General features: G+C 32.5%; 1 protein-coding gene across 2 annotated transcripts in view; it reads left to right on the forward strand.

Moving 5' to 3' along the window:
* ZC2HC1A (zinc finger C2HC-type containing 1A) overlaps positions 1–26,111 on the forward strand; it is a 52,914-nt gene that overhangs the window by 16,248 nt on the left and 10,555 nt on the right. The window contains exons 3-8 of one of the 2 annotated variants that reach the window (XM_059042432.2): positions 2,079–2,195; positions 6,804–6,945; positions 9,063–9,211; positions 15,551–15,650; positions 16,284–16,383; positions 23,892–24,008. In XM_059042432.2, coding sequence (XP_058898415.1) covers positions 2,079–2,195; positions 6,804–6,945; positions 9,063–9,211; positions 15,551–15,650; positions 16,284–16,383; positions 23,892–24,008 — 725 coding nt within the window. The remainder of the gene's footprint in view (positions 1–2,078; positions 2,196–6,803; positions 6,946–9,062; positions 9,212–15,550; positions 15,651–16,283; positions 16,384–23,891; positions 24,009–26,111) is intronic. The other variant, XM_059042433.2, reaches the window with a different exon arrangement.

The raw sequence follows: 26,111 nt of genomic DNA on the forward strand, positions 1-26,111 counted from the left end.
CCTGACTGCAGACTCCTCTTAAATATTAACAGCTTTCTTTCTTAAACCTTTCTTGCCCATGCTTAATTCATCAATTTTGTTGGTTATTAATTAACTATTTTTCAAACCATTTTCAAAGCATTAAGCTGAGTTTTCACTGGGAAAAATATGCCCTTTTTTTGGCCCTCATTTATGTATTTATTTAATATTTAATTAAATGATATAATCACGATAACACCTACAATTTGTATACATCAGTTTTGGGAACAGGCACTATACATACTTTTGACACATACAGCTCAATGTGAGAACAGACATCTCTAGAAAGTCACCCGTTAGCCATCCTTTTTTTTTTTTTTTTTTAATATTTAAGAGATTTTATTCTAATAATTACAGTTACTGTGTTTGTTTGTCAGAATGATATCCAAAAACAAGTATGTAAAACAGTTGTGTATTGAAAATATTAGAGGCTCCATAACATTGAATCAGCCAGTTCTGAGGTTCCTATTTTCCCAGATAAAGTTTAACAGTCTGACTTGTTCATTTTTTATCAAAATACAGAAGGCAAAAAGGGCATTTAGTATCCTCTCTGTTATTAGTCAGCATGTTTTATTTAGGGGAAGGAGAATTATTATTTATCCAGTAGGTTAATTTGAGGTCAGTTAAGAGAGCTTCCATTGTAATGTCTTTAAACTGAATATATGAATGACTGAATGAGCTGGCAGCCATATTAAAACAGCAACAGCAACAACAAACCCCCATCCCCCCTACCTAGTGGAACACTAGGTAGCACAAGAAAAATCTTTGGTAAAAACAAGGTGGAAAACTTGAGTTCCAGAGAGGGGGAAGGGATGATAGTGGAGTAAGGACACCTTGTCCTATATTCTGTGTTAACAAACTACTACTATTTTGTTAACTTGAGTAATCCCAACTATTATTATTATGTTAGCTTTTTTTTTTTTTAACATCTTTATTGGAGTATAATTGCTTTACAATGGTGTGTTAGTTTCTGCTTTACAACAAAGTGAATCAGTTATACATATACATATGTTACCATGTCTCTTCCCTCTTGCGCCTCCCTCCCATCGTCTATGCCACCCCTCTAGGTGGTCACAAAGCACTGAGCTGATCTCCCTGTGCTATGCGGCTGCTTCCCACTAGCTATCCACCCTATGTTTGGTAGTGTATATATGTCCATACCACTCTCACTTTGTCACAGCTTACCCTTCCCCCTCCCCATATCCTCAAGTCCATGCTCTAGTAGGTCTGTGTTTTATTCCTGTCCTACCCCTAGGCTCTTCATGACATTTTTTTTTCTTAGATTCCATATATATGTGTTAGCATATGGTGTTTGTTTTTCTCCTTCTGACTTACTTCACTCTGTATGACAGACTTCAGGTCCATCCACCTCACTACAAATAACTCAGTTTCATTTCTTTTTATGGCTGAGTGATATTCCATTGTATATATGTGCCACACCTTCTTTATCCATTCATCTGTTGATGGACACGTAGGTTGCTTCCATGTCCTGGCTATCGTAAATAGAGCTGCAATGAACATTTTGGTACATGACTCTTCTTGAATTATGGTTTTCTCAGGGTATATGCCCAGTAGTGGGATTGCTGGGTCATATGGTAGTACTATTTGTAGTTTTTTAAGGAACCTCCATACTGTTCTCCATAGTGGCTGTATATGTTAGCTTTTGTAATCCTAATGCTAATGTGTTTTCCATTTACATTCCTTTTTCTAGTATCTATTTTCAAGTATTTTGTAATAAAGGTAACTTTTTTCCCACTTAAATAGCTTTGACTTGCTTACATTAGTTTCCTTAATCTTAGCAGTGTAAAAACCAGGAGACTATTAAATAACTTTAAAAAAAATTTTGGGAGAGTATTTATCAAGACTTTCTTGTGAGAAAGATAACGTGTAACATGCGTTGCATATTTTTTTTTAACAATTTTAGCTAAAACATTTCTTATTTATGGATTATTACTGATTTCATCTTTCAGGTTTTTAAACTGGTCTCAAATGACAATTTAAAGTTCTGTAGTCTTTTTGTAGAAAAGAAAGTGACATGTTGTATTTCCTCATCTTGACAGAAAAAACATGGACCTATTTGCCAGAAAACGGCCACTAAAAAACGGAAGACTTTTGATTCAAGCAGACAAAGAGCTGAAGGAACTGATATTCCAACAGTAAAGCCTCTTAAACCTAGGGTAATTATATGACCTTGTGAACAGTATGAACCTTGCTGCTACGTGTAATGAAAAAATTATAATAATCTGTTATACTAAGATTGAAGAATAAACAGAATTCCGTGTCATGTTCTCAGTTTAGAAGCGATCAGAAACTTGTTTATTTTGAATTTCAGCAAAAGGGAGGCCAAAGTGCTGTCCAACTATTACAGGGAGATTTCTGTAGCATTGGAAAGTCAATTGCTTAGCTATAGGCTGGAAATAACTGAGAAGTCCTCATACTTTCATTGTGAGTCGTTAATTACTTCAGCTGTAATTAGGTTTATGTCTCAATATGTTACACTGTTACCAGTAATGTAATCCCTGTAGTATACAAAAGGAAAGCTATTAGCTACAAACATCTTCGCATAATAAATATTATCTTGACTGATTGATTTGTCAGCATTTATCATCTTATTATGCTTTCTGGGGAAACCTTTTATCCATTGCTCAGTTGTTTACATATAGTCATTGTCAGCTTATTTTCTTCTTTGTAACTAAAAGCAATAAATCTCCTATGCTAATCTCTCCTTAATACCACCTGTCATGATATGTTATTTGCTAAGAATAAATCACATAAATGCTTTGTCTGACATAGTTTTAAAGAGTTATTTCAGTGTAATAGTCAAAATTTGAGTACTTGATTTAAATAGGTTTTTGAAACAAACTACTTTAAGTGGTAATAACTTTTCCCAGTGGTACAGGAAAACATTTCCCTGTGGGGCAATTAATCTTACTAATAAAATCCTTTGATAACAGAAAAGTCAGTTCATCTTTGTTTTTCAGTTTATGAATATTTAAGGGAAGGATGGAGAAGCTTGAATAAGGTACATAAATTATTATTTAAAGTTTTTCTTGGTAACCTGCCAGATGTATGATTATATTAGCTTTAATTAGCTTAGATAAATTAATTAAATCTTGGTACAGCATAGTGGGTTTGAAAGCTGGTTCAAGATTCAGACTACCTGGATTTAACCCTGGCTCTGCTACTTTGTTGTGTTGGGTGAGTTACTTAATCTATACTTCTGTATGTAAAATGGAGGTATTAGTGGTAGTATCTATCTTGTGGAATTATTAGGGGAATTAAGTTTATACATGGTGATCTCTCAGTAAATGTTATTTAGCTTGTTTCTTTAAGGGAGGAGGTTTGTATGCTTAAAAAAATTAATCTTTAGGAAAAAGTAAAGTAAGAACCATTACTTTGCATTAAGTAGTTTTATTTTCTTGCTCCTTAAAGTGTGGTCCATAGAGCAGTTACATCAGCAGTATTTGGAAACTTGTTAGAAATGCAGAATCTCAGGTCCCACCCAGCATACTGAATTAGAACCTGCATTTTAACAAAATCTTTGGGTGAATCATATGCATGTTACTTGGAGAAGCAGCGTGTTAGAAGATTTTGAACATCATGGTGTAGCTCTCAGTATCTTTACTTGTATCAAGGAACTCCTACAAAGTCAGAAAAGCAGAGTGGAGCAAAGCAAATACAAGCTCCATTTTTTGAGAAAGGCAGGCATAATCCAGGGACTACAAAATATATGTTAGAGCTGCCCCAAAACAACTGAGATCCAGGAGAAGCTACCCATAGAGGAAGGGCAGGAAGTTGCTGGGGAGCCCATGGCCCAGAATCTGGGAACCTGCCACCTTAAAGGTGAAAGGGTCTACTCACCTTTAAAGGTGACTCCTTAAAGATGAGGGCTCTTATCTGGAAGTATATATCTCTTGTTTATCACAGCCAAGGCAGTAACTGGGGTGAGATGCAGGAACTTGGAATAAGCCTGGCTGAAACTGGACAAAAGCCAGGAGGGAGGAAGTGGGGAGAAGAGCCACAGAGAGTTGAAGAGGCCCGAGCAGAGGCTCTCAGAAAGCACTAATGGAAAATAAAATACCCTTTCTGAAGGTGAGGGGCCCACTTTAAAAGGGCTGTGTCCTATTTTGCAAGTGGTTAGTGTAAGAACTGAGGGAAGTATGGATGGCAGCAGCAGGCCTCCTGGACACATATTGTTTTAGAGAAGCAGAAGAGGAATGTCTGTGTAATCACACACAGAGGCCTTATTTGTATCTGTATCTGGTACATCAGAGAAGAGAACTGTTTTTTGTAGCCTAGAAAGCTACCCTGGGCTGCTCCTTTCTCCCAGAATCTCTTGTAAATAGCTGTACCAGGAAAACCTAACTCATTCAATGATGGGTAATAACAAACATTAGCTAAGTATTAATATAATAATATATATAATAATACTTTGAGAAGAAAAGGTAGATGAGAGCAGCAAAAATTAGTAATACTCGCTGTGGAGCAGATGAATGTTGTGATCAGGAATCTCACTATAAAGTAAGAAACTAAAGAATCAGTCATCTCAGACATCTAAATCTGCTTTTATTTAGTTAAGGTTTTTGCATCTATATTCATGAGAAAAGTGGCCTGTGATTTTTCTTTTCATCAGTTTTGTTGCTCTCTTAGGACTAGTTGGAAGGTTGTTCTCTTGTTTTCTATTTTTGAAAGAGTTTTTAAAAGATTGGTGCTGTTTCTTCCTTAGATGTCTGCAAGTACTCAACAGTAAAGGCATCTGGGCCAGGAGTTTTCTTTGTGGGTCTTTTAATAATAGATTCATTTAAAAAAATAAATATAAGACTATTATAATTTTTCTGTTTCTGGTATCTGTTTTGTGGTGTTTGTCAAGGATATTATCCGTTTCATCTTAAATGTCCCATGTATTACCATAAAGTTTTTTTATAATATCTTTTCTTTCTCATGTTTGTAAGAACTGTTTTCCATTCCTTGGTAATTTTTGTTTTCTCTTTTTTTCTAGATTAGTCTTGTTAGTGTTATTAAAGAACAATCTTTTGACTTTGTTGGCTCAACATAATGTTCTTGATTTAAAAAACAAAGATATAATAGGAATAATCAGAAATTTCCATATTATGACAAAATAAATTTCTTTGTAGCACACAAGCCAGCATTATGTTTAATGGAAAGATACTTAGAGGTAGCTGCATTAAAGTCAGGAACAAGATTAAGCTCCAACCAATACAGTAAGTGCTAGTCAATAGAGTTAAATAACAACAAGAAATTAGATGCATAGGAATTGGAAAAGAGGGGGTAAAACTATCATTATTAGGTGATGATATACCTGGAAAATCCAAGAGGATTAACTGAAAAATTACTACAGACAATAAGAGAAATCAGTGAAGTAACGAGATGTAATGTTAATATACAGAAATTACCAGGTTTCATACTTCAACAAACAACTCCTTGAAATATAAAAATGATTAGAAGACCCTTATAAAAGAAAAACACAAAATATAAAATATTTAGGAATAGACATTATAATAATGAAGGTGAAATACTTCCACAAAGACTACTTTAAAAAAACCACTGAAAGACGCAAACGAACACTTCTTCAAATGGAAATATATCTCATTCTTGGATAGGTAAACTTAGCAAAATAGAGTCCTTAAGTTCCTTAAGTTGTTTATGAATGTAATGTTTAATTTTTCCAGTTAAAATGTAGTTTAAAAAAATAGACAAGCTGAATCTAAAGTTCATATGGAAAAATACACATATAAGAATAACCAGAAAAGATTGAAAGAGAAGCAGAATAAAGTAGGGCTACCTTAGTGGATTTTAAAATATTATTATTATAAATTTCAATATTTAAAACATGGGTACTGACACACATACAGTCAGAACAATACAACAGAGAATTCAGAAATAGACCCAGATGCCAAAGAGAATATGATAAAGGTGTTCTCTCAATTCACTGGGGAGAAAAGTTAATAAAGGATGGTGAGAAAACCACATAGCCACGTTAAATAAACAGAAAATAGAGTCCATATGTCATAAATCAGGATAAATTCCAAATGAGTAAACGATTTAATAATGGTTCTAGGTAGAAACATGGAAAAATTTTATTTTACCTTGGTGTGAGGTTGGGCCTTGCTAACTGACTGCAAATCTGGAGACTATAAAAGAAAAAGTAAGTTAAACTACATTTAAAAATAATTCTGCGTATCGGAAGACCCTTAACCAAGGTTAAAAGAGATATATTGTGGGAGGGGGTGGGGCTAGTCTCCTATAAAGAATTACTAGAAATTGTTTAAAAAAAAAACGGCCAATAACCCAATAGAGATGTTGACCAGGCTTATAAACAGTTCACAGGAAAAACAATACAAATGATTCTTTATGATATGAAAAGATGTTCACTCTCATTATAAGAAAAAAGGCAGTTAAAACCACAGAGAGAACTATTTTTCACCTCTCTAATCAGTTAAAAAAACAGAAGTTTAGTATCATACTGTGTTGGAGAAACTATGGGAAAATAAGGAAATACACTCTTAGTGGTGGCTTAAGTGTTTGTAACACCTACGGGAGGCAATTTAGCAGTGTCTGTCACAATTACAATTGTATTTTAAAAATTGCATATAATTTAGTTGCCTAAAATTTCTTTTTAAAATTATAAATTTGGGAGGGAGATCATTTAAGGACTCCTGATGAGGGGACATTTAAAATAATATGGCATTTTCTTGAGTTTTATTTTAATTTGTTAAAAATTGTTTTGAAACTTTTTTTTTTTTTTTTTTTTAATTTGTTTGCAGCCTGAACCACCAAAGAAGCCATCTAATTGGAGGAGAAAGCATGAAGAGTTCATAGCCACCATAAGAGCAGCTAAAGGCCTTGGTCAGGCCCTTAAAGAGGGTGGCAAACTTCCTCCCCCTCCTCCACCTTCTTATGATCCTGGTATATGTCATATTGTTGACAGAAATTGTTCATGTGGGAAGAAAATATCGATAGTATTGATAGATTTCTTATAAATTTTAAGATACTATTAAACTTAACTTATAATAATTGAACCTAATGAAGCATGATCTTTAAAAGTTTTCCTATAAAATAATGGTGACAGTCCAGGCATTTAGGCTTATAAAGACACATCAGTGTTGAACATAGAAATGCATTATCTTTTTATCTCAATACTTTATAGAGCATTTAATATCATTTAAAAATTGTAGCAACTATTAAACGTTAATATTCCAGGAAATATTTTAATCATGCATAATGTCGATTGAAATGTAGTCATTCAGTAAGATTCAAATAATTATGTTGCCTGGTTGTTTGGTATCTTCTAATCTGGGAAGGAAAAAAAAATCATAATTTTGCTTCTAAGAATGTATTATTCTCATGGGGTAACCACCACATAGATGGATATACCTAGATTATGCCCTAAATTCATGTATTTTTATATTTTCTTCATTGGCTGGGTGAAAGTTTGTTTATTGTTCCCAAAAGCAAGGCAAGATGCTGGCTACCACATAGGAGATAATTGAGATGATGAAAGATTTAAAATAGCACCGTTGACATTTTGACAGTGGTTAATGGAGTAGCCTCAAGAGGTAGTTATTATATTATAACAGGTTAGCTGCATTAAAATTGTGTTAATATTCTAAGTTGGGATTAATTTCTTAATAAAGAGAAAGTTAGGTATGATCCTTTATAACATTTTATTGTAGAGGAGAGGTTGATAAACAATTCCTATAAAGGACCAATAGTTAATATCTTAGGTTTTGCAGTCCATAAGGTCTCTGTTTCCACTCCTCAACTCTGCCACCGTTGCAAGAAATCAGCCACAGAAAATATGTAAATGAATGAATGTGGCTGTGTTCCAGAAACATGCAGCAGGCAGACTGGATTTGGCCCATGGGCCCTTGTTTGCCAACTCCTGTTTGAGTCTTAGTAATCAACTTTAATGCTATGAGTATTTCTGGAATGTTCCATTTGGGTTTGTGTCTCTTCTATTTCGACCTTAATTTTCCCCATGAAGTTGAATTCTCTCTTTGTTTAGAGGTATTTGTATATTGTATCTTATTCAACACAGCTATATTTCTCATGTTTACGTAAGTCAGAGCAAGGGCCGGGGGGCTGTTCTTCAGGATAATTTGGACTTCAGAAATTTTTTGATCTCTTAGTCCTGACAGAACAACTTCTTTGTTATTAGAGATTTTAGACCTGTTTCACTAGTTAGCAGGACAAATTTCTGAGATTCAGATGAGTGTAAATTCTAAAGGGCAAACTCCATCTCAAAAAGTAAACCTGTGGAAATAAATTGAAGATTTTTTTTGACACTGCTAAGTTGTTATATTTATTTCTTCTCTGTATCTCATAGAGTTGAAATCTTTCACAGTGCTCTAAAATTTGGTTCTTTCTGGGATAACTTTAAGATTTATTTTGTAAGAAGTTTTGTTTGTACTATATATTGCATTTGGGGAGAATATATAATCTGCAACATTTGCTGTTTCTTAAATTTGAATTAATTATGTTAAGGAGATATATTTTTATTATTCCATCTGTTGGGATCTCTAAGAGAAAATAAAACTGTATAAAGTCTATTAAATTATTTCTTGACAGCTTTCCTCTAATTGAAATTAAAGATTTTAACAGATGAGCCCAAATTTTAAATTTTTATTTTATGTAAATTTTTATTTAATGTAATGTGTTATTAACTACTTAACCTAGTCTACCTTTTGAAAATATATATTTGTGATGAAAACATATGGTAATATAGAAGCAAAAAATAATTAACATTTTTCCTTATTTTTATGTAGGGACGATTTATCTTTTTTTCCCCTCAAATTTGATTCTAAGCTGGGAGAAAATAGTAGTTTATCATATACTAGCATACTTTTTTTCTTAAATGTCTTTACTACATTTAGATAAGTCAGGTTGGGTGGTTATAAGAAAATGAGAGTTTTTGCTTAGCAATTGTTATTTATGTTATATGTCTTGAGTTACTGTTCATAAAACTTATAACTCTTTATGTCCCATTTCAAGTATTACTAATCTGTTTCTTTTTTCTGTTTTAGATTATATTCAGTGTCCATATTGCCAGAGGAGATTTAATGAAAATGCAGCTGATAGACATATAAATTTCTGTAAAGAACAGGCAGCACGTATTAGTAATAAAGGCAAATTTTCTACTGATACCAAAGGAAAATCGACTTCTCGGACACAGGTAATCATTGTGGTCATTTCTACAAATAAATGAGAAAATGACTTTAAGTTCACAGTTTTGTGTTTATTCTTTACAGAACATTTAACTATAGTTTTCTCACCTGCTAAAATTTATATATTACTGTTCAGGGATTTAGTAAGAAATTTGAATGGCTAGTTGAGAAGAAAATTTGAAGTGGACTTGAGTTAGTAAAGACTTAAAAATATACAGATTTAAAGAGGTATTAGGGAAAAAAGGGAGAAAATTAGTTTAAAATAGATGCAGCAGATTCAGAGGAAACTAGAGGGGTTAGATGAGTGAGAAAATGGCAGTAAAAATCCACATTTGAAAATCATGTAAGTTGTGAATGTTTCCATGTTATATATGAGTAACACATTTGAGGAAATGAAAACGTGGGATCACATCCAGACTGCTACTTTTGAACTTTTAGGCAAATGACATTCATGTATGTAAGCCTTCATTTCTTCATCTGTGAAGTGGTAATCTACATAACTATAGTGAGAAGCAAATGAAATGATGTATGTGAAAGCACTTAGAGAACCATAAACCATATAAGGATTTTGTTATAATAAATTTATTTTTACACTACTGTTATTTTTCTTTAAGCATATTGTTACATAAAAACTTTGACAATATCATACTTTTAAGCAAATTTTATTTTTCACAAAGGTTTCATTTGTAAACTATTTTTTAGTACTGTAAACTTAGCAAACAGTAAATAAATCAAATCTATTTTTTTGTTACTTATGAATAAAATATTGGATTAAAAGACCACATTGCAATTGAGACCTCCTTGAGAGAATCCTCCTATTGAATTTTTGTTAATATTATTGGAAATGGAGCATATCATTATTACCATCATCATTGTGGGGAAAGAATAGCGAAGAAAACTCATTTAGAAGAATTTCCAAAACAGACAGCAAACAATGTATATCTTTTGAACAGTTAAGAACATCAGTAGGATTTTGTTTTGTTTTAAGAATAAAATAGTAGAGCAAAGGAAATACAATAGAATGTGTGTATTTCAGCAGCTTGGTGCCAAATGATTCGTAAATGTAAAATCCAAGTAGTTTTTAAGTTCCCACCTTAAATTTGATCAGTTCTGATACCATGCCTAGTCATATATATTTCTTTCAGTCTGACCCCATATTTTCTCATCTGTATTCATTCAAGAAGTTCTTGAGTACTCTCTTTGAACTAGACACTGTACCCGGTACTGGATCTACATGAGTAAACCAAGTACTTTTCCTAAACATGCTTAAATGCTTCCTTGTCATATTTAGCAACTGTAATCTGGCCTGATTACAGTGAACTTTTTGACCCTAATCAAAATAATGATACAAACACAGTGAAGATCAGGTTTCTAGAGGTAAAAACAAGAAGTTCTACCGTTCAGTTAAGCTGTCATAATTCTTCTTCACTAGGAATTTTATCAAATTCAGGCATGGTTGTATTAAAGTAGACCCATGAAGACATAGCAAACCAAAAATGTCATCTAATGTATGCTAAATTACATGTCTTGTTATTTTAAAAGAACAAATTATTTTGAAATAACTCATGCATAATTTAGATCCTGTAGTACTCTTTGATCAGATTAGGCTAGGCTGAGTTACCTTATGAGTTTAAAGCAATACGATAAGTATTTTATGATTTAGGAATTTTCCTAATCATATTCTGATAGGAAATCATATTCTGATTTCCAAATCAGTATTCTGATTGATTCTTACCCTACTTATTTTAAAATAATGAAGTTTTAAGTCTGGAAAGATGATGTGCAGTTTTTAATAAATTTTTTTCTGATTATTAAAGGGATTCCTATTCTTTATGGAAAATTTGAGAAATATATATTTTAAAAGTTATCAACATAGTTAACATTTTAAATATTTATCTCTAAGCTCTTATTTTTTACAACACTTTTATTCTGATTTTTTCTTACAATTTTCCTGTTTTTTTGTAAATTACACACATAGAAAAAAAAGCACAAAACATAAATACATGCATAACCACAAGAAAGTTGAGAAATAGAATATTGTTAGTCTTACAAAAGCCTCTACTAGTGTTTCACTCCCAGAATGTAATGTTCTCTCACTCCTAGCATCTCCTGTAGACAGACTGTAATTTTATTTAATCCATCTGACAACCTCAACCTGTTTGTTGAAATGTTTTGGCATTTACACTTAATGTAATCATTGATACGTTTGTGTTTAGGTCTGCTATGTTGCTATTTTCTATTTTGTCTTTTTTTATTTTTGTTTTTATTCTTCTGTTACTTCTTCCTTGCCTCTCTTGTTTTAGTAAAAGACATTTTATTTTCTCTATTGGCTTTCTAGCCATAAGTCTGTATTTTAAAAAATCGTTACTCTAGGCATAACAAAATGCATCTTTAACTTAATCCTGTCTATTGATATGTTTATATACCTCTCACCAATCTTAGTGCTGTTATTGTGTATATGTAAAACTCTGTAGACATTATAAAGCCATCAATACTCTTGATGTGTATTGTTATAAGTGTTATATTTACTGCTTTAAAATCTGTCTTTTAAAGAAATTAGAAAATATGTGAACATATATTTATATGTATATAGGCACACACTATATATATTTATGCATACATGTGTATACTCTGCATTTTATATTTACTCATATATTATCATTTCCAGACCTCTTCATTTCTTTTTATAAATCTCTGTTGCCATATTTTGTCATTTTCCTTCAGCTCGAATAAGTTTCTTTAGCCTTCTAATAGTACAGATCTGCTGGCAATGAATTCTCTGTTTTTGGTTATCTGAAAAAAATGCCTATATTTTACCTTCATTTCTCTTTTGAGATTCCCTATATGTTCATTCACTGTTACCATATTTCCCTTTAATTCTTGTGTATATGTTCCTTTACTTTTTGAACGTATTTATAATAACTGTTTTGAAATTCTTAATTACAAAGTCTTACACAACTGTGCCCACTTGAATTAAGTTTCTGTTGAGTTTTTTTTGCTGAATATGGGTCATGCTTTCCTGTCTTCATTTTCCCTTCTTCCCTTCCGCTTTCCTTCTCTTTCTCGTTTCCTGAAATTAAACTCAGAGATACACAGTTTCCAGAAGGACTGCTTTTGGATGATTTCTAATCTCTTAAAATCCTTTTTTAAAATCCTCTTTTTAAAATCATTATCTATAGGAGGATTATACAGCTGCTTCATTTCTCCACCATTGAATTTGTAATGTTATTGTATTTTTAATTTCTTCTTCTAATTTTGTTACTTTTTATAGTTTCCAATTCCCCATTGATATTTTCAAAGTTGTCTTTTATATCTTTGAATGTAGTAAGCATATTTGTTTTATGTTATGTGTCTGATAATTGTTACATCATGTGACCTTTATGGATATGTTCTTGCTTTCTTTTTTCATTGGTGGTTCCTTATATCATTATGTTTGTAATTATTATTGACCATTTTCTGCTGTTGCCCTTAAAATGTTATTAACGAGGATTAATCTTGTGAAGTGCCTTTTTCAGAGAAAATTTGTACTTGTTTCTTCCAGGTATCTACCAGTCTGGAAACACATTAAATTAAATTACTGGCTTTAGTTTGCTGTACCATCTAGAAATGCATAATCATAAAGCAAATCCATGTGATGACCAGACCCTGTTACAATCTCACATGGTGTTAGCCTGGCAGTTCTTTTTCCTCTCATCTGACATTCAGTGCTTTTAAAATGATTTTTTATACTTTCCTGAGCATTTTAAATTTTTTAGTTGAAGGGTTGGTACAAATAGTACCTTTTACCATTTTATCAGAAATGAACGTCCTCCACGTTCTTTAAGCTTTTTCCAATTTCAATAAAAAGTCTTTGTAAATATAAATATTTTACTAACAAAATTTATTAGATTTGTGATCTGTATAAAAACACATGAAATAATCACCTAAAGAAATACTTATATGATGAATGAAATATGTATTGAGTATAACTATAAAATCAGAGTTTGTTCTTTTGACCATTATAGTAAATTTATACAAAATTGTTGCTAGCAAGAGTCATCCTGAAAGCCTACCAGTAGAATTTCAGCTTTATGTTGTAGAATAGATAAAATACAGGTCAGTAAGGAAGGAGTCATATTATCTAGGTCAGGGGAACAGCAAGTTACTGAGAGACAGGTGAATATGTTTTAAACAAGAGGCATTCAGAGTAGTATGAGGATTCAGTAAGGAAACTAACGTGACTAGTTTTGGTTGAAAGTAATAGGAAATATTATAGGAGATAAAGTTGGGCTAGGTTCTGGTCATCTCAGAAGATCTGACCAAAAAATTGAGTAAAATAGTAGGAGGTCTCTACGGAGAGGAAAAACAAAGCACCTTTTGAAAGGAATATTCTGCCTTTTTCTGTTTGCAAGCCATTAAGTTAATAATAGTAATTCCTAATATGTGAATAAAAATTTCTAGTACCAGTATATAATGCTGCCAGGGCCCTTCCTGCCTAAAATTTGACCTCTCAATGTGTAATATGCTATACCAGTATCTTTTATTAATGCTAATCATTTTGCTCTATTTTTGGTAATTAGCACAATATGAGTGGGTCACCAATCCTGTTTCTGTTTTGTTTTGTTTTGTTTTTTGTTTTTTGTTTTTTTTTTTGCGGTATGCGGGCCTCTCACTGTTGTGGCCTCTCACTGTTGTGGCCTCTCCCGTTGCGGAACACAGGCTCCGGACGCGCAGGCTCAGCGGCCATGGCCCACGGGCCCAGCCGCTCCGCGGCACGTGGGATCCTCCCGGACCGGGGCACAAACCCGTATCCCCTGCATCCGCAGGCGGACTCTCAACCCCTGCGCCATCAGGGAAGCCCCCAATCCTGTTTCTTAATCCAATTTTATTGACCCTATTTTTAGTAGACATTCCTCTAATATTTTGACAAATCTTTGTTAGGTCTTTTTTTTTTTTTTTCCAAATTGTTAGTTTTAAAATCTTGACTAATGTCTTCATTAGCATTGGTATTTTAGTAGGAGAGACTGACACTAACCAGAAGTACCCCTTAGGTTTTCAAAGAAACAGTTATATTTATATGGTTCATCTCCAAAGTCTCCGAGTCATTTGTTCATTTGACAGACAGTTACAGAAGGTTTTCTAGTTGCCAAGTGCTTAAGAAATTGCAGTTTCTGGCATTATACTGCCAAATGTCCATGTTATATGTGTGTGTGTGTGTGTGTGTGTGTGTGTGTGTGTGTGAGAGAGAGAGAGAGAGAGAGAGAGAGACCATTTTACCAAGATTTGTTTTTGTAAAAAGTCAGATACTGATTTTGAAGAGAGACAATATTTGACTTCAAAATTTGTGCTTAGCAGTTTTCATTAGTAGCACATCTTAAATTTTATACTGATTATAAGTTATAAATATGATTTGATTTTTGAAAATTAGGTTTAAAACCAATTTTTCTCGTTAAGTCCAAAGCAATCTAAATAATGCATTGGGCTCAACTACACATACATGCAAGCACAGTAATCACCTTATAGTTGGAGTATAGGGCTAGAACTAGGTGGAGTGAGTCTTAATTCCTATTTTGTTGTTAAGTTGGGGTATAACCCTGGGCAAATTCATTTCTTTATATTGGAGTGGGTGTTAAATAAGATTCTTTTAAATTCAGTAACAGAGCAAAATTTGGCTCAAGTAAGAGACAGTAAAATAAAATTAATGGTGATATCTCTAGAGAAAAAATGAGAATAAATGAGATAAGCTAAAATACCCCATCTTTCTCAGCCCACATTCCATTCATCTAACATGGTCTGGTGAGGTTAATAAAGCCAGAATTAGCTTTTTCTCTCCACATTGGGGCAATAATCCATTAAGCAGCTGTTGTAAAACTTGTTCATACTGATAGGGACTCTTATGAATTTTTATCAGTAAGAAATATGACTGGATTATATATATGAAATATAAAACCATACCCAGGAACATGTAAAAATTTTGACCTTTAAAGCTACACCACTGAGTGAGCATCATTGGGTGTTTCAAAGTTTTTCTGTTATTATGGTTGGCATTTAAAATCTTAACATTGAGGAGATTTTTTTTTTCCATTTCATCCATTTTCTTTTCTTTGAATTGGGAAAAGTTGCTCTTAGTTTATTTTAGCAGTACAACATCTGAGCCAAACTTTTAGTCCTCCAGTTTTGAGAAGAAACATATTTTGGGAAACCTCTCTGTGAGGTGATATATTTTAACCTATACTTTCTAAATTTGGATAATTCAGTAACTAATAAAAAGATTGCTCATTTAAGGTAATGTATGCTTTTGAAATACTGGTTTATAATCCATAATCAAAGAGTGATGTTGATCAAATATTTTATTTTCATTATTTTAGTATAAGCCTCCTGCACTTAAAAAGTCCAGTTCTCCTGGAGCCACCTCATCAGGATCTTCACGATTACCACAGCCAAGTGGCACTAACAAAACTGTTGTAGGTAATGAGATCCATAAAATAACTTGATTTTTTTTTTTTCTTTTAACAGTGTTGGTACAGAAGGAAATGAATATAGTATTCTGTTCTGGATTATTCAAAGTAGATTTATAATTAGGATGAGATATGGAGGATAAGTAATTATTTTGGTTAGAAATAAAGTAACTTTCAGTAGCTTCTACTTTATATATTTTATAGTCTTTTTTTTTTTTTTTAAGCTATATATCTACCCTCAGTGTAGTAGTGATATATCATCTCTTGAGAATAGTCAACCAAGTTCTTTTCTTGATTCTTTGACCACAGTATTTTTCCCCTCGTTTCTACCTATCCCTCTCTGAACTTGACAGTTATCCTTAATAGACAAATATTTAATGGTTTGAAGAAAATATTGATTACTGAAGTGTATCTTTATTTGTATATAAATTGTAGGAAAGAAATACAGAAATTATAAATGAAGGATGTGTATGTTGTTCCCTGGAAATTTTATTTAATTTTTTTCTTATTTGGTAACTCATTTTGTTACTTTGCCACGAAGATTTATTGCCACTAAAGCATTGTTTTCCTTGTCAGATGCTCTGTTTTATGTGATTTTTGTTTTTCAGACTGTCATTAAAACTAATACCTTTTTTATTATAAGGTGTTCCTTCAGGTAAAGTGTCTTCAGTTAGCAGCTCTTTGGGAAACAAACTTCAGACTTTGTCTCCCTCCCATAAAGGGATAGCAGTCCCTCATGTAGGGTAAGTCTACATTGAATTTAATTTATTAGTGATACATACACATATATATATATATATATATATACACGATACTAAGGTTTTATTTTGTTTAGGTAATTGGCTTTTTCATTAATCTTAATTTCTAAGTTTGTCTTTTAACATATTTCTTGTCAGGAGCTTACACACTGCTATTGAGAATCTAAATTAGTATAACCAGTTAGGAAGAAATTCTGGTGGCATTTATCAAGAGTCTTAAAAACATTCATATCTTTGATTGAATAATTTTATTTCTGGGAATCTAGTCTAAGGAAATCACTTAAAATATGGTAGATTTTTATAATCATTATTTTTTAAGCACGTATCAGGCACTGTGCTAGACATTTTACATTATTTTTATTAAAACTACCCACTGCCATAGGATGAGAGGATCAGAGAAGCAGAGTAATTCTCTCAAAGATACACAGCTGTTAAGAGTTGGAAGCAGGATACAAATTGGAGTCTCTTTGGCAGTAAACGCTGGTCTCTTTTCACGTTTTTATTATAAAGTAAAATAAAATCACCTAAATGTCTAGCTTTGTTTGAATAGCAAATTGTGAAAATCTGCAAAAGTATATTACACAATCATAAAATATATATAATTTTAAAAAGATGATCCTGGGCTTCCCTGGTGGCGCAGTGGTTGAGAGCCCGCCTGCCGATGCAGGGGACACGGGTTTGTGCCCCGGTCCGGGAAGATCCCACATGCCGCGGAGCGGCTGGGCCCGTGAGCCATGGCCGTTGGGCCTGTGCGTCCGGAGCCTGTGCTCCACAACGGGAGAGGCCACAGCAGTGAGAGGCCCGCATACCACAAAAGAAAAAAAAAAAAGATGATCCTGCTATATTATAGGAGAAGTATGTGGGATACAAACTCCATGTATACTTTGATAGAAGCTATAACAATTTTTTTTTTTTTTTTCTTATCCTATAGAACACCCCGAAGCTATAACAATTTAATAATTTTAAAATACTTTTTATCTTTCTATGGTTTTATATATATGGCTTTTAATAAAGTAGCATAATTAAGCTTTCAACAATTATTTTAATCTCGGAAAATTTGTAGATAACACTAGAGTTTTTAATAGAAGTCTTTCTATTCCAGTAGAAACTCACTTTCCATTCTGATAAACTAGAAAATTAAGGAATTGCCATATGATTATTAGAATGCAGCCTTATTCTTTTTATCTTTACACATACTGATAAAGTTGATTTAGGAAACATAGCATACATTGTTTTCAGATCTAGGTTCTCACTTTGGTTTTTATGTAAGAAATACATATGATGGTATCTATCCATAGAGACTAACTGCCTTTTGTTTCCTAATTTGCACTACATAGAAAGTATAAGACCTAAAAAGAGTTTAGTGTAATTATTGTAGAAAAAGAACGAGATCTGATTAGTTAAATGTCTTTCCTCTTTGTTGTGCTTCCAAAAAGAAGAGACAGGCTATCAGTAGAACAGGTGGTTGAAAAGTAAAAAGTTCTCGTCTTCCAGTGCTAAAAAAAAAAAAAACTCATCGATTTTTTTTGTTTGTTTTGCTTCTCTGCTGAGTTGACCCACCAGATATTTAACTGAAGTATAGACATAGCAATATGTTTTAACTTTACAAACAGTAGTTTCATTTAGTTGATTATGATTAAAGGCTGGTATTTTTTTTAGTACCTTTCCTATCCTGGTAATTTTATCAGTTGACACTATTAAGTTGTACTGAATCTTTTTAAAAGAGGACATGTGAAGCTGGCTGGTAAAATGAAAAGAGTTACTGACTTTGGATTAGAAAGCTAGATCCTACTTTGCCCCTAAATACCTATATGACTTTGTGCATATCTCTTTTCTCTGTCTCGCTCTGACAACTTTCTCTGACTCTGCTTACACCTTGACCAACTGATCTAAGAAAATCTGACCGACATTTATTGATCTTTAGGAGAAAATGTTTTTACTAACTAGCAAAGGCTTTAGGCACAAGAATTTTATGTTATGCACTGCTACAATGCTATAAAAATTTAAAATTTTTGGTGGTCCCATATTATATTAAACTGTCAAACATAACTGTTTAAATCCCAATTTTATATATGATCCTTATGTGTTAAAGGCGTTTCCAACTACTGGAAGGAGAGTGGTGATGTGTGCTTCTGACCAATATTTTACTGTATTAACGGGAACATTACTATATTACTATATTGAATAGAATTCTTCAGGACTATTTAGTGGCACAACTGGTTATTTTTTTTAGATTATTGAGGTAATGATTTGTTTCTTTCCCTTACTAGATTATAAGCTCTGTGATAGCAAAGCCCTGTGTCTGCTTTGCTTACAGATATAACTACAAAATGTAAATAGTATAATGCTTGGCATATAGGCACACAAATTTTTGGTGAATATATGAAAAAAATAGTGAATCAATAAATTCCTCATTTGTCAATTTTTTGATCCATCACAGAATCATGGTCTGGTAGTGGTGAGAAAATTACTAGAGGTTTGTATGACAATAATCATTTTTATTGACACAGATAATTCAGGATTGAGTAAAGATAGAATTAAGACATCTGACTAGCTGTGATGTTCAAGCAGTTGAGCACCCTTCTGAGATTAGTAAAATGAGTTGTTTTAGTGGCTTGATTATTTAGAGCCTGGTATATATAATCTTTATTGTGGTCAGCTTTAATCATACATATCAGTGGTCTGTAATGTTTAGCATATATTGGAGTCATACCACAGAAAAATTTATCTTTTTACTTGGAAAAATTCTCATGTTTGATAATTCTAGACAACCTGTGGGTTGACTGATTTAAACAGAATTTTTATTTAAGCAAAACATACCCCTGATAGAAAATTTTTTCTTAGCTAAAAGGTGATTTTCTTTACTCCTAGAGGTTTTAGACATATGATGAAACACAGAGCTTTTAAATAAATATTGCCATGCTTGAATTGTGTCAGAGAGTTTACATAGTCATGCCTTGAGAATTGTGTTTTCTTAATGGTTAATTACTACCTTAAATGAATACTTCAGCTGATAATTTTCAATAGCTAAACTATCAAATTTCAAAGATTTACTTCTGTTCAGTTACTCTGAAAAACAGGAGTTTACTTTGGAGATACAATGTAGTAGACATATGTGGTAAAACTAGAGAAACAGAATGTATGTAAGGAGCATTAAAAAAATAAAAGAAATTGGTTTCTCATACTTTATATTACCAAAAGTGAGAAATAAATGTCTAGTTTTTAAGTATATTTTTGTATGAGTGGAAGCAGGCTTTTCTTATAAGCCAGTCTTTTGATGTATGTGGTTTGTGTGGATCATTATTTACATTTTTCTGAATTTCTCTGTCTTTTATTAATGATCGAGAAATGCCACAACCTAGAATTTCAGTTTGGCTTCTTTTGTGGATAACAGTGATTTAGGCTGTTGGACTAGGGAAGCTCACTTTGCCATGGAATTGAGAATACTACATTATCTGTATAGGATTGATGCGTTTAGGATTAAAATTAATGTGTCATTAATTTTATGACGGATTTCAAAACTTTGAGTGCCTGAAAGTATCAGAGCTATAGATGTCTACAAAGATACAAAATACCACTTGATACATTTTTTCCCCCAATTATTTCAGACATCATTTTAAAATTTTATCTATTCTGCTTTGTTGCAGTTGTACAGGACTGAGTGGCTTATTTTCTAAGGGTTCATTCTAATGGTATCAACCATAAACAAGGACCTTCCCTAGGTTAAAGTTTGTCTCAAATTAGAAATAGATTGATACTGTTGCCAAATATTTTTTAAAATGCTCATTCAGCTGTGAATATTTGGAAGGCCTGCCAAAGTATTGTTCCTTTCTAGAAACACTAATCATATCATAGCAATTACATGCAACTAGAGATAGTCCTTTTAAAAAGTCTAGGTCAAAATTGAAGAGTTTAGCATCTATAGAAATGCAATAGCTTGACAAAAAGTTAAGTGTTTTTGTCTAGGAATACAGGATAATCTAGTGATATTTATCATAACTCTTTACAGTAAAATTTTAAAGATCATAATTGAAATCTGCCTTTCATTTAGATTTTCAAAATCTTAAAATACTGGAATGCTCTCATGTATGGAATTTTGATATTTTAGAACAGGTGATCTTTTTGAACTATGGCCCGAGGGCCAAATCCTGCCCAACAATTGTTTTTATTGGAACATGGCCACACCCAATTGTTTATATATTGTCTGTGGCTGCATTCATGCCACAGTGACAAAGTTGAGTGTGACAGAGATGGTGTGGCTTACAAAGCCTAAAATATTTACTGTCTGGCTTTTTACAGGAAAAGTTTGCCACTCCCTTTTTTTCTGAATGAGCGAATTATCATAGGAATTAGATATTTATAATTTGAAGGTATGGGTTTTAAGGATTCTTCATTTATTCCCAAGGATGGAACTGTTTTTAAGTTTTGAAGAGCAAAATGTACTGGTATCTGCAACTTAGTTATCAGGAAATTATATTTAAACATTAGATGAAGAGATGTGTGATAAAGCAAGCAGAGTAAAATGTCAATTACAGAACCCAGTGGTAGATAGATATATGGGTCTTCACTATAAAATTCTTTAAATTTTTCTGCGTGTTTGTAAATTTTCATAACAGAAGGCTGGGAAAAAATAAGGCAGGGGATGGGGACAGAGGGACCTGATTTGGACAGAGGGAATCGGGAAAGGCCTCTGGAGCAAGGTAGATGTCACATCTTCTTTATCCATTCATCTGTTGATGGACACTTAGGTTGCTTCCATATCTTGGCAATTGTAAATAATGCCACTATGAACATTGGGTCCATGTATCCTTTTGAATTAGTGTTTTTTGGATCTGTACCCAAGAGTGGAATTACTGTGCCATATGGCAGTTCTATTTTTAGTTTTTTGAGAACCCTCCTTGCAGTTTTCCACAATAGCTGCACCAGTTTACATTTTCACCAATAGTGTACAAGGGTTCCCTTTTTTCCACATCCTCACCAGCATTTGTTATTTGCGGTCGTTTTGATGGTAGCCTTTCTGACAGGTGTAAGTTTTGATAGGTCATTGTGGTTTTGATTTGCATTTCTCTGATGATTAACAATGATCAGCATCTTTTCGTGTGCCTGTTGGCCATCTCTAGGTCGTCTTTGGAAAAATGTCTATTCACGTCTTTTGTTTGTTTTTTTGATGTTGAGTTGTATGACCTGGTTATATTTTGGATATTAACCCCTTAAGGGTTGTATTACTTGCAAATATTTTCTGCCATTCAGTTGGTTGTCTTTTTGTTTTGTTGATGGTTTCTTTTGCTGTGCAAAAGCCTTTAAGTTTAATTAGGTCCCAGGATAATTTTAAAATTTATTTATTTACCCCAACATTGACTATTATTCCATGGTATTTAAGATATATAAGCAAAATTTATATGTAAAAACATTTAAATATATAAATTCATTTATATAAAATTATATTTATTAAAAATTATAGAAGATACATTATGTATAAATTTATATATTATATAATCTTTATTACATTATGAAATTTTTAAATTTTATTTTTGTACGGTTAGACCTTGATAATAACATAGCATAACAGTAGCAGATTTTAGTGGAACAGAAGTTCAAGTGATATGAGCTTAATATAACATATACTAACATTTAGCCGAAGTAACATTTGAACATACACATACATATACATAGGTAGATATATCAATTGAGTTGAATTTCATAACACAGGTATGTGGTACGGTAAAATCATCATTGGAACTGCCTTTTAATTATATTTAAAATCTGAAAATACTAGCAGTTTTTTCACACATGGAAAATATGTAATATCCCCACTAGACAATTACCTTTAGATTTTTATTAGATTTTACTCATCTCCTTTGTTTTATTGTACATAAGATTTTAATAGTTCTTATCATGTTAGAGGAATCCATTTTTTAAATGTTTCTAAATTTTAAAATTTTAATTGCAATAACTTTTTTCTGAGGAAGAAAGTAAGATCTTTTATTTCTTTTTCCAAATCCACAGATGCCTTTTGTGAGATAAACACTGTTTGGAACAATAATGTTTTGATTGTTATTAAGTAATTTAAAGAAAAATCTGATTTCTTAATTAAAATTCTAAATAGGTGAATTTTCTAGTAATCTCTCACAAATAAAGCCCATAAAATTAATATTCTGAGACATGAGTCTCAGAATTAATGTTCTGAGACTAATATCTTGGAAATTTTAGAAATTTTGATATATATACATATATTTAATGGAGGCATCTAAAAAAATTTAAAATGTTTTTAGGAGTATGATGTAAACACCTAATTTAAGTATCACCACCAGCAAAATATTAATATCACCTTTTATAACAAAATGCCTGATATGTATAGGATACTGAAGGAACAGAAAGTGGATAAAATGTGTCCTTCATTAGAGACCCTTATTATCTAGAGGAATGAACAAATTCTTTTTAGATACTAAACTCCTTAGTAGGAACAAAGCATCAGGTCTGTCTTATTTGCCACAATATCCCCAGAATTTAGCACAGTGCCTGATACATAGTAGGTGCTCAGGGTTTAAATGAGTTAAAAAAAAAAAAAAAAAAAAAAAAAAAAACTTTAAAAAAAAAAAAGCTATACTGTTTAAGTTATCAGGCAGTGATGGGTCATTCAGTAGTCATTTAAGATAGTTCTAGTTTCCTAATTTAATTTTCCCTGCTCCCTACTATGAATGGATATTGGTTGGTGATAATATAATTTGGCTGATGTAAAACAGTGAGTTCTTTGCAAACCTGTAGTTTTTCTATTATTCACTAGCTGGAAATCCTTTATACTTCTGGTTAAAAAAAAATTAGTAAGCTTTAGATGGCATGGCCACTTAACATTTTTACATGTGATTTTTAGAATTGCCATCCACATTTTCATAGGATCATGTTTTATGTTTCTCTGGATAAATTTTAGAAATAGTCATTCTTTGTTAGAAAGTCAGATAGGAATAAAGATAAAAATACATTATTTGATTCATTATTTTATATTTGGAATTTTTAAAGGTAGGGGAAATCATAAAATAATAAAGAAGAAAACAGAGAAAGGTTCTATGATTCAAGGAAGGGGAAAATTAGATTATTTGTGAGCTCCACAAGAGCAAACGTCAAATCTGTCTTTATTTACCAGACTAACAACTTTCAGTTCATCTCTGGCTTCACGAATTTTATTTGAAACAAATCCTTAAGTTTTTTGTATTGATTCCATTGCCCTGCTGTGTGTAAGTGTGGGATTTGTTAGGATATTTATCAAAACTGGCAGGGTGGCCTGCGTAGTCAGAATATTCATATCTAATAATGGACAATTGTATGAACTCTCTGAGGATTCTTTTTTGACATTAGTCCTTACCCTGGCAGATAATTAAGAGCTTGGGGGTTGGATTTCTGATGAACCAGAATAATGTCTTAAAAAATTTTTTTTTAATATAAAGAAACAAACAGTAGCATTCTCCTTATGGGTACACCTTTATATATTTTAATAGTAAGATGGACAAGTTAGGCCCTCCACTTCGAACTGGAAGACATGTGCAAAGGTTGCATGACAGTGATACAAAATCAGACAGTGCCATCAAAAGACATGAGTTATTACCCATTTACAAGTAAGTATTTGTAACTCAGTTTGATTAATCTTTTTCAGATATTTCCTTAAAGGCTTTATATAATGGAATACTGTAAATTTGTACATTCCTATACTTAAAATTTTTTAATTTTAATCATTTTTAAGGCAAGAAGTACTACATACTCTTCTAGGATTTATCACACTTTGATTTTTGATGAACATTTCTACTGTCCTAAATCTGTTTTTAGAGCTTTCATTTTATTCCATTAAATTTTAATTTTTAGGGGGTTGAAATAGGAGTCACCTTCAATAATTGTTATTTTTATGAAGCTCTTTTTTAGGAGTAACATTTTTTAAAGAAGAATATGGGGAATATTACATCATATATAACATTGTTAGATTATCTTTTAGTTAAGCAGATGATAAATTATTATTAAAAAGCTGGATAAAGAAGAAATCTTAGAAAACATTCAATCCAGGATCCTCAGTCTTTTTGTTAGATGGTTACAAATTCCACATAAAACAGGAAAAAGGTTATGACACTGCCAAGCACACTCCCCTCTGTGTACTGGCCTAGCAGACTGAGGAGTGAGGCAAGAGAGGCAGTGGCAGTCTTGGAGCTCTCCCACCCAGGCCTTCAAGGTTTACTATTTTTGGGCCCCCAAACCAAGTCTAGCCCTCTCATCTTAAAATGATGAGCTTAGGGTCTCATAAGTTAAACTACTTATTAACATTGAAAAATATGTTGTTAAATAGAGTTTACTTAAATTTTAAACCAAGGCCCGCTACAACATTCTCTTAACACTAGATTATAATAAATTTAACTAGATACACAATAAAACAAAGATGGGAAAAGTCTCTGATGCATTAGCAGCCGTCATGTGTTATTTTTAAGTAGTTAGTAATAAATCCTAGAAGGAAGAATTTGTGCCCTGAGCCTTTTTCTTTATACTCCAGCTCTCTATACCCTCTGAAGCAGATCTCAAAGAAACAGTGATTAGCAGTGAGGTAGATTAAATGCAGTTCCAGAATTAAACCTTCTTTATTATTGCTTGAACTACAGCAGGCAGACTAGAGATACATAATATGGGTAGCACTTTTCAGACTCTTGCCAGGAAGAAAAATGCGTTGACCATGTGAGACTGGGGTTACATGTTTTAAGTACTGCTCAAAATGGTTCTAGTTCTCCAGTCTCTTAAGAATGGGTCTGATTCTACTTCGTAGATGTTACTAAAAGTACACAATTGGCATTGAATAATGGCAGCTGTAGTTGATAACCTTATATTTTTCTCTAATTTTTAAAGTTTTCTAATTATTTGAATAACTATTGATAATGAAGTTGTGTGTGTATATGCATGGGTTTGTTTGCATTATCTATATATCTCATGTAAATATTATATGAAGGTGATAGTATTTCTAACAAGACTTTATTCTAGAGCCCCCCCAAAAAAGAAATGTGTCCTTCCTGATTCTCTTATAACTCTTATTACTTGGAGGAATTGCCGTCCTTTGGCAATGAATTTGCAGAGATTGAGTTCCTAAAAAGGCATGTGATAGTTCTGCAACCTCCCTAGAGGGGCTGTATAAAAGTAGAGTAGAATACACCTCATGGATGAATATAAGATTTGTAATAAGACCCACCTATATAAATTCAAGTTCAGACACTCAGGTCATGTAATAGCTTTGCACTTTACTTAATCTCTCTGAATATGAGTTTCTTCAACTTTAAAATGGGAATAATATCTTCTGAGATTTTTGTGAAGATTAGAGAAGCAAAGTTTGTATAGTACCTGGTATCATATTTGGCATGTAATGGGCATTTGAAAAATAGTAGATGTTGTTATTTCCTGCATGTATTTTGGAGATAGCCCTTTAAAATTTGGGGAGACTCTCTCCAACTTTGTATAAGTAGAAAAGGAAGAATTTCAGCCAGTATGAGAACTTCCAATATAAAGTCATTTTTTAAAGTATCCTACTTGATCATATAACACAACATTGCTTATCTCTGAAATGAAAAGATTTGACTAAATTTCTAAAGAGTGGGAGGGAACTAACACTTTATTGAGCAACTTACCCCTGGTTCTGCAACATACTGACTGTGTCTGTGACCTTGGGTAAATTACTCTTTGCCTCAGTTGCCTCC

Source organism: Kogia breviceps, chromosome 17, assembly GCF_026419965.1.
Source record: "Kogia breviceps isolate mKogBre1 chromosome 17, mKogBre1 haplotype 1, whole genome shotgun sequence".
Lineage (NCBI taxonomy): Eukaryota > Metazoa > Chordata > Mammalia > Artiodactyla > Physeteridae > Kogia > Kogia breviceps.